The 12,310-nt window shown below is 42.9% G+C and overlaps 1 protein-coding gene across 2 annotated transcripts in view; it reads left to right on the top strand.

Annotated features, from left to right (window-relative positions):
- The first annotated feature begins 847 nt into the window (after positions 1-847).
- The window catches only part of ATG5 (autophagy related 5), a 78,971-nt gene continuing 67,508 nt past the window's right edge, over positions 848-12,310 (top strand). The window contains exons 1-3 of one of the 2 annotated variants that reach the window (XM_065631632.1): positions 848-941; positions 1,816-1,976; positions 8,792-8,919. In XM_065631632.1, the coding sequence (XP_065487704.1) occupies positions 1,869-1,976; positions 8,792-8,919 (236 nt within the window). In that variant the 5' untranslated portion in view covers positions 848-941; positions 1,816-1,868. Of the gene's footprint in view, positions 942-1,408; positions 1,499-1,815; positions 1,977-8,791; positions 8,920-12,310 lie in introns of those variants that run through there. The other variant, XM_065631633.1, reaches the window with a different exon arrangement.

Here is a 12,310-nt window from a genome sequence, read left to right as displayed (position 1 = left end):
CGTGGAATGAAGCTGTTCCCTCCCACCTGAAAAGTTCTGTCCCTCCTGCTCACTCCTACAGTTGCCGGACATCGACATTGGGGATTTGCAGAGTAACAGAATTGCAGGAGATTTTCTTTAAAACGCAGAGATGGAATTCACTGTGAACTTGCATACATCGGGCCGATAAAAACTGATCATGAATGATGCTTTGGTATGTAAGATATGTCCTTGGTGGCAGCACGTACTCCTCACTCTCCTGTGATCACGGTATAAAATCATAGTGTATAAAATCTACTACATAAAGAACAGGAAAAGAGAACACTAGGGTCAGAGAACGGAGAACTGAGGTGGCTGCATTGTGCTCAAAACCCTCAGAAGGCCGTTTAACCCCATAAGCACCCAGAGCCTTCTGCCTTCAGCTTCGCGGGCAGGAGCGCGGCCTAACGCCTGAGCGGCTCCGCGGCCGTCTCAGGAGCGGGCCCGGGCCCAGCTGCAGCCCCGCGGCCCCCGCCGCCGGCCCCGCCGCTGCAGCCCCAGCAGCCACGGCCTTCCCGCAGGGCAGCCCTGCGAACCGCCCCTTTCCCGCCGGTGCCGCTGCCGGGGCGGCCGCCGGTCCGAGCCGTGTCGCGGCGGGGAAGGTCCCGCCCCCGGGCGCCCTTGGGCCCCGCTCCGCCACACCCAGAGACCCCAAACCCGCCCCTGCCCTCCCGTCCCGCGGGCCGCCCCCTCTCAGCCACCACCCTCCGCCCCGCTTCCGGCTTCCGGCGCCGGCTGGGGGCGGGGTTGATGCCGGCGCCTGCTGGCCAGGAGCCGGGCGGAAGCCGTGGTGCGGACAGCGCGTGCGCCTAGGGGTGGGGCAGGGGCGGGGCCATGGTGGGGGCGGGGCCGTGGTTCAGTTCCTGCCTGGCGCACGGCCCGCCCCCCCCGCGCGCGGGCAGGTGGCGCGGGTCGCGACTGAGGTAATGGGGACCCTCTCTCTCCCCAACCTGTTCCCGCCCCCTTCGGCGGGGCTGCCCGGGGCGGGCCCCCTCCCCTGGGACGCCGCTCACCCCCGGCGGGCTGGGGCTGGGGCGGGGCCGCTCCGGCCCGCCCCCCGGCCTTGCCGTTGCCCGGGGAGAGCATGCCGGGGCTGCCGCTCTAGCGCTTCTCGGTGCGGCCCCGTGAGGCGGGAGCGCCGCCGCGCCGAGCGCTGCTGATTCACCTCGGGGAGGCAGACAGACCGCCCGACCGACGGCCCCCGCGGGGCCTGGCTGGGCCGCCGCTGCGGGCGCAGAGGGCGGCCGCCGCCCTGAGCCTGCTGGCCCGGCGGCCCCGGGTCTCAGCGCAGCGGTGGGCGATGCCGGGGCCCGTCCTGGGGCCTCAGTGACCCCCCCGCCCCGGCCGGCCCGCGGCCCCGCCAGCGAGCGACCTGCTCGCTTCGTCGTGCCCGCCACTGCCCGTCCTCCCCTCGGCTGCCCGTCCTCCGGCTCGTCTGCGGCCACCGGCTCTGCTGGCTGCCCGGGGGCGCCCGCCTGCGGTATAGCCGGGGCCTCGGGGGGTGTGGGAGCTGCGGGGTGACCGCAAGGCGGTAACGGGAAAGGTCTCTTTGCCTGTATGGTTGTAGCGTGATGCAGGCTTAGAAAATGCTCATTTACTCGTCATCCACTGTGTGTTTGTAGTTGGGGAAGTGTGGACTTGGAGGCCTTAACTCATCCCATTCCTTGTACAAACTGATGCATTTAAGTGTTGATCATGCTTGCGGGAGTGTATTGTAGTTATGGGAGAACCTTTAGCAAGATGTATTTTATTTGCGGTCGTGCTGACTTGTTTCTTTTGGGGGGAATGGGGTTACAGTTCTAGCTGAAGAAACAAAGTGATCTACATGTGCTTCCCTATCCATTGGAAGAATGACAGATGACAAAGATGTACTTCGAGATGTGTGGTTTGGACGAATACCAACGTGTTTCACTCTGTATCAGGATGAGATAACTGAAAGGGAAGCTGAACCTTACTATGTGAGTATAAAAAAGGTGGTCACAGTCCAGTGCCATAGTTATGTTTGTTTCCTTCATTCTCATCGTATGTGCTACTGCATGTTGTGGAGAAAAAAAACCAACACCCTAACTTTTTTCTTCATATTCCTGGTACCTTCTGAAAGTAAATGACTTATGACCACACTGCGTTGTTAGTTTTTCTTCAGAGCAGGTTCAAAGCTTTAAGCTTGTTTCACTGGTGACATAAACTTATCGCAGATAATTAAGAACTTCAAAAAATTATGAAAAGTAATAAGGTAAAAGGAGAAGGCTCTATGTGTACTCATGGTGAGCTTGTATGTTCTTGGATAATGAGCAGAAGAAGGGAGAGCTCTTGTATGTTACCTTACTACAGAAATAACTTCAGTCAGAGCTTTGTGTAATCTTAGACACTGAGATCAGTCACCTGTATAACACACTCATAATGAACACTGGCTCCAGTATTTCTACTAATTTTCCTTTCTTTAAATGCTAGCAGCCATGAGAGATCTAGTTCAGATGTAGGAAAAGCAGCTATAATGTCTTAACAGTACAGTGCGTGAACTGGATTGCTAGCTGATGATAAAAGCAAGGGTGAGGTGGATGTATTTGACTTGTAAACTGGAAGGACCTTCTATAATCATGTGGTATTTTTTTAGTGTGCTCAGCAGTCTTCCTCATTTCAGCATCTAATAGACATTTGATTGATAGAGACTGCTACGTGATTCACTGAAACTTAAATTTAGAATGTAATAAGTATGTGGGAGGAAAATCTTGTACTATGAGTTTTTACTTGATTCTGAAATCCTTAGGTCTTGTCATATCCCATTCTACTCCCTTTGAAAATATTACTGGATATAATTTTTTTTTTCCTTCTGTGTTTAATAGCATCTTTATGTCATCAGTTTCTGATTTACATGCGTGTCCAGTGGGTTTTTGAAACCTAATAAAGCATTAATGCTTTTTGTTCAGTGATGGTAGTGCTTATTCTGGGCTTTAGTTTCACCACTGGTAAAGCAGAAGCACCTTTACTTCATGCAGCTGACCTATTGCCAAATATGTTTGAGCTATCTAGAAGTCTCAGACTTTAAATTCTATGCATTTTTAATATAAAAACGATTTAAAGTATATACATGTATATTGTATAAGAGTTACATGAAAGGTCTCAGTTTAAATACAGAGACACGCAGTCTTGATCTGTTTAACATCAGCATGGAAAATCTGAAACCATGTTACCTTCATGGTGTGGCCAGTTTTCTAAGCCAAGGAGATAGGTTTAAGCTGGTAGGGCTTCTTTTACTTACTCTGCTTAAAGCGTGCACAAAAATTCACAAGGCTTAGTTCCCTGGTTGTTCCGTTGATCTCGTTATTCACAGAATCACAGAATGTTAGGGATTGGAAGGGACCTCGAAAGATCATCTAGTCTAATCCCCCTGCCGGAGCAGGAACACCTAGATGAGGTTACACATTCATAGATCACAATTCTAAAATTTTAGCTTCTTCCTTTTTCAGGTCATGTTGCAGCTGATAATATAGCTTTGCCTCTTGAAGGGACCAAGTATTTATAATAGTAAAAGGTAGAATAGCAGCCAAGGTTTTAAATCATGGTTTAGTTCTCATGGTTTCAGAGTCCATCTACGTTAATGTTTTTGTTTGGATGTGTGTTTTTGAAGCAAGTCTTCATCCTTTCCATTTACTGTGTCCAGGTTTGCATTTCACAGCAGTCTCACAGCCCGCAGGCTGAATCATTTTCACGTGAAGCTGATGCAGACAATGAGCCTCAGCTGCTAATGGGCATTTAGTTGATGGGATCAAACTGGAGTTAAATTGAAGTAAAAAAACATGAACATTCCCAAAACTGAATTTTAAAAGTATACATAGTGAACAGTCCCAGCCCTTTACACCAGCTGTTCAGCTTTGTACGTCTCCTTTTATCACACCTCAATACTTGTTAATCTAGATATTACCTCTTTATGGGAAGGTTTCATGGGAACGAAATACTGGCATCGATATGTTAAGAGGGGAATAAAGCTTCTGTTTGAAGAACTTTCTTTGTGAAGATGAGGACCTACACCTGGAGGGTGAAGGGTTAGAAGAACAACCCAGAACCTGTGTGGTGGATTTCAGTTTGTTGCGAATGGTGTGGCAGGAGACCCTTGTCTGTTAGATGTATTAGCACAGCACGGGACTGATGCGTGTGTGTGTGTCACGTTATGGCACTGCATAGGGGTAGCAGAGCTAATTTAAAATGAGTTTGTCTATCTTTTGGAAAGAGTAGTGACATCAAGACTAAGCAGCTCCGGTAAAACACTGTCCTATTTCTTCCTGTAGTCAAGCCAGGTATGTTTCTGCAGAGTTAGGCTGAAGTTCCTTTGGATTGTTTCCTACAGATGCTTGTGTTTGCAGTGGAAGTGTAATTAGGAACATCTGGGTTGAACTACCTTTCTTGCTGAACAATCTGATTTTCCCTACTCCTAAAATTGTCATGATTTTTATTTTAAAATGGTATACTGTCTGTCTCTTGGTGCAAACGATGGCTAGAAATGTGTACAGGAAGCAGACTACTCATTGGCTGAGATTTGTCAGGTGTAAAGAACAAAATTACAACAGAAGGCATTCTTAGAATGATACTCTGCCCAAGGGACTAGCCTTTACTGGGCTGCTCTTCAAGCCTCCCCAGTGTCAAAAGGGTTGTTTTATTAAAATGTATATAATAGTGAGCAAGGTGAAGCCATTCTGTGTTAGGATGCTTTGTTTTTTCACCCTGGCTGCACTGGTGATTTGACCAGCCCAATTCCTGTTAAATTAAGAATTTTTCTGTTTTGTAATTTGTTTTGCATGTAAAATGGTGTTTTGCTCTGCAACAAAACCCATGGGGAAGTAGCTGGAGAGGTACTGTTTTTACACAGAGGTGCATTGCAAGCGTTCACGTAGTCATTAGGAATTCCTTGCATTTCATTTAACCTCTACAGAAAGCATTCCTGGTCATTGTGATTAAATACTGTAGCAATACACAGTATGCAAACGGAAGGTATTGCGGTTTGTGTAATTTTGGGGATGGCATGATCTAGCCTACTGGGATTTATTCTGCCTGGTAATATATTCGGAGATTTACTTTTGTTTTCTTAATTTAATGAGGAGAACTCTCCCTTCCATCAGTTTCATATAGCTATTTTGGTTGAAGTTGAATGTGTATGAATCGTGTGCATGTTTTTCACAATTTCTTTCAAAGCTAAGGCTAGAAATTATATCAAAAGCAGGTGATTATTGTTGTGTCTTATCGTTAACCAAGAACTAGTATCTGTTTATTCTAAAAGGATTAAGTAATTACATTGGGTATGGCCATTGACTTAAGAATTCAGATGTGAATACGAATTTTAGTTTTCTTTTTCACGTTCTCAAATGGTATGTTTTTTAATTGTTGATACTGAGCTATTTGTTTCTCTTCATTACTGTCGCAGTGGTCAGTCTGATCCCAACAGGCTGTGAATATCTACTTGGCTTTATACCACGTGCTCTGATTACTTTGAGGGAATTTATGCCGACTTTTTGTTTTTATACCAAGTGGGAGAGAACTTACACAACTGGTTGCTGGAGGGAAAGGCACCCAGCCTCACATTTCAGGAATCCTTACTTGGTCTTGACACTTAAAAGCAATTTACCCACTGACTGCTTTAGACTTCTCTTGAATCTTCTTGCAAATCTGTCGTTTCTAGGGGACAAGACAGATGTGGCTCCTTCTAAGCCACAAAGCTCGACTGGAAGTGGGATTTTTTTCATTCAGGTTTCTTTGTTATGCAGTATAGTGAGCAGCCAGCATTATACTCCTCTGCCATTGATCAGTGGGCAGTATGGCAGTCAGTTGCCCCACAATTTGAATCAAAACTTGGATTCTCTTCTGTTTAATTCCTCATGTGTTATATCATGCACTTTCTGTGCTGGTTTAACTGAAATTGAGTTAATTTTCTTAATTCAGTTAGAATCTTTTCTCCTTCATAGCTAGCGTGGTCTTTTGTTTAGATTTACTATGAGAACAGTGAGATAATGCTATTTCATTGCTAGGACAGAGTTAGAATTTTCTTCCAATAGCTTTGCAGCATTTGGGATTTGGTATGAGAGGAATGTAAAAATTCACTGATATCTTGGCTGTTGTCAGGGAAACCAAGGACTTCTTTGGCCCTCCAGCTGCATGTACAAACTGGTACAAGGGGGGCACACGCAGGACAGCACTGAGACCGACGTCCATGTTGATTAATGAAATATGCCTTACCATTAGCGTCACGCTCAGTATATAATCAGAGTCGGCTTTTCTGACTTTTTTGGGGGGAAGGGGAAGTGAGCGAGGGGCTGTCATGGTCTTAGTTGCTAGCTGAGCTTAAACCATGACACTTTCCTATTAGTTATTTTCTCTCATACACTATTTAAATTTATAAGTATTGAATCTATGCTAAATATGCACTCAGTCTATTTATAATAAACTTTGATACTACGTTGTGTGCACATTTGCTGGTGTGGTACTGTAGGTAGTTTCATTTATGATGGGCGTTCTGTCTTTTAGCATATTATGTGGTGAATTATCAGTCCTACATTCTGTTGTTACATTACTTACATTGTTGGATGTGTTTGATTTCCATAGCATTGTTATAACCTTTAGCAAAAAGTCTGCTGATAGAAGGTTGTCAAAAAAAAGAAAAAAGAAAAAGGCAATTGAGCAAATCTGACTTAGTGGAATGAGTTTAACTTGGATAAGTAAGTTTTGTCATATGATTGTGTGTGGGTTTTTTCTTAATTAAGTATTACAGCCCTAACCCAAGAATTACTTTTATCACTGAATCATGGCTGTTGATTCGCAGCATCTGGCAGGATTTCGGTAGGATAACCAAAGGGTGAAAGGGTGTTGTGTCATTGGCCTGCATGGACTGGTTTAGGAGTCAGTAGCAAAAGTGGTTGTAGGGTAGGTGTCATTCTGGTGAACACGGCTTCACCTGAAGGGAGGACTCCTTGCCACATGGCTGAAGTGTTGGAGGAGCTTCTGAGTGTGTAATGGTCTAGATCAGGGGTGTCAAACTCGTTTTCACTGGGGGTAACTACTCCTACACTTACACAGTCCTAAAATTACATTCGGCCCTTTCAAGGCAACTGCGAGGCTGATGTGGCCCCCAGTGAAAACGAGTTTGACACCCCTGGTGAACTTCTGTGCAGAAGTCTGATTTTTTTCTTATAAGGGCTGCTATAAAACAACATGATTCTGCGCTCAGAGAGTTTACCTAGAGCCCAGCATATAGTTAAATACATTAAGGTGTGTGGTGTTTTTTTGTTTGGCTGGTCTTTTTTTAAAAAAAAAAATTTAGTACTTTTCCTCTGAAAATAGTAATAGCATTTAAATAAATTACAGGACTTTTGGAGTAAAAATGTTTGTGTCAACCTGTGTCTTTCACTGAGTGTAGACAACTGATGGAGAAGGGGTATTAAAAGGGGTAAAAAAAATGAAAATGTCTTTAAACTATGATTTTAAAGGTCTCACTTGACAGATTTAGTATATTTGTAAATCTCTGGGATAACTAAAGCTAGAACAGTGATAGAATTGGATCCTTTCATGTCTCCCATGAAAGGGGAAGATTGTAGCAAGGTAGAATCATAGAATATCCTGAGTTGGAAGGTACCCACAAGGATCATCAAGTCCAGCTCCTGTCCCTGCATATGACAACCCCACAAGAAGAGGTGGGAAGGCTAAAAAAAGAGTTCAGTAGGTGCTACAAATGCTCAGCATCTCTGAAAAACAGGCAGTCCCTGTTAACCTAATTAGCTGTTGAGTTTTGTACACCAAAGAGGCCTGTTGGGAGTGCTGGCCACAGTCTGTTGAATTCAGTTAAATGCTGTTTGGTTATTATATGTGTCTTGAATTATGGAGGAACAATGCAGTTTCAATTTTGACATAAGACAAACTAAAGTAAAATATTTTACAGGGGAAGTTAGTGATGCAGTTTAAAGGGTTATGTCAAACACTTGCAATCAATAATGCTTTAATATATACTAGGCATGAGACTTCAAAAAAAAAAGGGGGGGGGAGTGGGTTGCAAATAAAAATAACACAGCATTCTGTTTAGAAAAATATAGTACACTAGAAAGCTGTAAGAAGGTGTCATGTTTCATCTGATAAAATACTGGAGATTTTCTGTCTGATTTTAGTTGCTGGGCAAAGGTTAAATAGTGGAAGAATCATCATAGTAGCCTTAACTAAGAGTGAATTGGCAAACCCAGGGCAAAGAAAATGGAGATTGCCAGCTATTGGAAATACAAAACATACTTGGAAAGCAAACCATTAAGCAGCTAGTTTTCAGGCTTAAAAAAAAAAGTTGTAGGAATTTCCATTTTTAAATAAAGCTGAAACACGGTTGCTCATTATATTCAATAAGAAGTTAGAACATGTTTCTATCTGTTCATGTGAAAAAGGTTAAAAACTTCATTCTTTGGCCTGCTTAAATACAGAAAAGGAGAAATTAAATTCCACTCTTCTCCCTCCCACCATATCAAAAGAATCAAGTACTCAATTTTTAATGGTTTGAGGGTTGGGCTTCTTTTGTGTGTGTGTGTACTAGTATGCTAGATACTGCTATTCTGCATCTTCTGAGCACATAATTTTATTGCCTTTCATTGACCACTAATAAGTAAACCATCTAAAAGACATCTTACCTTAAAGGGGGGGAGGGAAGAATGCTAATTGAATTTTCATTATGAAAATGCATATCTTGTTACAGATTTTATTAATTTAATAAATTTTATGCATAGTTAAAGCTTCTATAATTTTTTTCTTTCAGTTGCTTTTGCCAAGGATAAGCTACTTGACACTAGTAACAGACAAAGTGAAGAAACACTTTCAGAAAGTTATGAGACAAGAGGAAGTTACTGAAATATGGTTTGAATATGAAGGTACACCACTGAAATGGTGAGTTTGTTTATAATAACTTTGTACCTTTACTTAATTTATCCTGTAAAGAGTTAGCAAGTGTCTGCACTTTTCCTAAACCAATCACTCTATTGGGTTTCAAAGAAGGCAAAAGCGGAGGAGGGTAAGAGGAGCGTGTTGTTTGGGAAAAACAGAAGGTTTAATGTTGAATGTATTTCTTATTATTCTGATTGTATTTACTATGTGTATAAGGCAGAGGTTGTGCTGCACCTATTGTTTTTGTTCTAGCTGTTACTGTAATGCAAAATGCCTGTTGTTTTTTGCTTTACCATTTCTTGCAGTAGAATCACACAATAAATCTTTGTTTTGCTTATTCTACCTTCTTAGAAGATGCCTAACAACACAGATAGGAAGTATTTTTTCTGGAGTCAGAATGCAAGTAGGATCTGTGCTTAAAGATAATGAAATGTGTGTAACCTTCACTTTTCATTGGTGTGATATGTGCTTGTGCTGTAAAACAGGTAATCTAATACTGATGCACAGGTTCTTGTTGAATTCAGTTAGTTCAACTTTATTGAACCTAACTGCTGTTGATTCTATTTTTGTTCTTTCATATGGTCTGTTAAAAGTATCTTCCTTTTTTTCTGAGAGGCTGGGTAATCAGACTGAGGTTTCATTTACTTAGTTTTCGTAAATACTGTTTATCAGATTTTGTTTCTTTCTGCCATGAGGAGTTTTAAAGAAAACATTTTGAGAGCTGCAGTGCTTGCTAGTTCTATATAGATAGCATCAACTCTCCAGAACGTATTTAGCATTTTGAATGCTGAAGAGATTTTGTATCTCTTTTTATTTCCTGTATCATAATAGGAAAGAAAACTACCAGGGACTGCTTTAGCTTCTTGAACTTGGGTTGTCTTGGGATTAACAAGCATCACATCACGGAGTCCCTTTAGGCTTGGTGATGTTGTAGATCTTTTCTAGTCTTTGGTTTCTTTGAGACCAGCCTAGTGTAAACCTTGCAAAAATGTAAGAAGAGCATAAAAACTAGCTTTTTTGCACTTTTTCAAAACTGGCTGGCAAAATCTGCTTTAGACATCTATTTAAATTATCTGGAATATAACAGTAATTGGTTTCTTTGTGTGCCATAGTGACCTTGAGTCACAGATACCATCTAAATAAACACCAGGCTACCAAGTTTGTCCAAGTGTGTTCAGAATCTTACATGAATAATGAGAGGAAACCTTGCAAGTTTTCACTGAGGTTGTAACAGAAAGGCAAGATATGATTTTTACTTATAATATAGATCTGTATTTTCTGTAAGTTTTCAAATACCCTGATGTTTAAACTAGAATTATAGGGTAAAAATATAGATTATAATTTTAGAGTTAAGTGAAGAGTTAGTAAAATCATTGAACATTGAAATGAAAATGAATAGTGTAATTATGATCTGCTAATTAAGGCTCTGATCTTTCAGAAAATCTAAGCATTTTCTGCCAGGAACAGGTCTACTGATTTCAGTGGAACTGTTTTTCTAAGGAAAATGCTATCTGCAAACTATTATTTTAGGAGAATGGTAATTCCCTCAACAGCTGAAGCTCGTTCCAGGGAAGGCCCAAATACCAGAACTGAGAATTAGATGGAGCTAGTAGTTTGAGGAAGAACAGTGAGCATTAATGCTTAATCTTTTTAAAAATGACTTCCTCATTCAGAATCAAATAGAACTTGTTAATAATATTTCTTATTCTAATTATTTACTTTGCACTGTGAGGTCATAGCACTTACAGTCAGTGCAGTTTCATGTCTGGTTGGCATGTGGTATATCTCTTTCCAGCAGCAGCTTTTCTGTTTTCCAGTGAGATTTTGGTGGAAGTATGAAACATAGTTTTGACTTCCTGGTCTGCAGCACTCAGGCCAGGCTCCTGCAGGAGGATGAAGATCTCCAGGTCTAGTGTTACAGGGACTTGGGGCTTCTCACTGAGGTTGTTTGGGCAGGGGAAGATGGTCTGCTTGCCTGCAGGAGGTGTGTGCTGGGGAAAGTCTGTGTCACCAAGTTGAGGAGCTCATCAGACTGTGCAGCATCAGCAACTACAAAAAGACACACATACAATCTTGTCTAAGACCCTGCAGCTGCAAGAGTCTAAACCTACGACTACCTTGAAGGAGATGCAGTCAGCGTCTGTGATTACTGAATTGGAAAATGGTCGAAGATATGGAAGGGCTGGAAGCTTATGGCTTCTGGCAACAGGAGGAAGGCTCCTTTTCCACCTGCATTTCTGTAACTACAGAATAGGTTTGGTGCTCTGGCTGCAGGTGAGGGACTGAAAGTTCTTCTAGTGATGCATCTGAGATGGCTGAGCCTGAACTGTCCAGGGGCACCAGGAGAAAGTGGCAAGTGAAGTCAAATGGCTGTGTTCTGCTTACTCTCCTTTATCAATCTCTCCAGGATCTTGAACTCTGCCATATCATGGTCACTACAGACAAAGCTGCCATTGATTATCACATCCATAACTATTTTGTCTTGTTAGTAAGTAGCAGATTCAGCTGTGGGTCAGCTCTGGTCTGTCCCAATACCTGTATCAAGAAATCTTTACTACTTGTGTTGCACCATGTTGCTTTTCCAGCAGGTGTCAGAGATTAACAAGAACCAGGGTCTGTGATGCAGAAACTTCTTGCGTTGTTCAAAGAAGACTTTATCTACTTCCTTGCCTGGATTGCATGATCTGTAACAAACTCACCATGATCTTGCCTTTACTAGTCTCTCCTCCAATCCTGAGCCACAAGATCTCAACCAACCTGTTGTTTGTCCTGTTAAGTTTCATACATCTGAGCTGCTACCTCATGTGGAAGACAACCCCCTTCCCTCATCTACCCTGCCTGTGTTTCCCGAGCAACTTAGTCCATCCATCCACAACAGCATTCTAGTTGTGCAAGCTGTTTCACCATAGCTCAGGTAGCCCAGCATTGTGAGAGTTATGTTACTGCATGTGGAACTCTAGCTTCTCCAGCTTGTTTCCCAAGCTATGTGCATTTATGTATGTACACTTGTGGTAGACTCTTTTCTACCTTCTTTTATCATTTTGAGATCTCCTGTAAAGCTGTCACCTTTCACCACTTGCTTTCCACTGATGTCCATTAATTTCTACTTGTCTGTGGTTTGTTATTCACACCGGTGTCGTTCATGGTCTAAAGCTGTCCTCACTAGGCTGGGGGATTCCATCTCTCCCTAGCAGTCTTTTATCCCCAAAGAGTGTCCTGTGGCTGTAAAGGCCAAGTCCTTGTCATACCAGCTGCACTACTAGTTATTGACCAACGTTGACACACCTCTGAGCCTTTCTCCTTCAGTGGCAAAATTGTGGAGATGCCGCCTTGCCCCTGCACCTATGTACTCAGTCTTCAGACGCTCAAGGGTTCACTGGCAACAGTTAAAATT

Source organism: Caloenas nicobarica, chromosome 3 (genome assembly GCF_036013445.1).
Source record: "Caloenas nicobarica isolate bCalNic1 chromosome 3, bCalNic1.hap1, whole genome shotgun sequence".
Lineage (NCBI taxonomy): Eukaryota > Metazoa > Chordata > Aves > Columbiformes > Columbidae > Caloenas > Caloenas nicobarica.
Note: the sequence above shows the minus strand (reverse complement) of the source record. Positions and strands in the feature narration are given on the sequence as shown.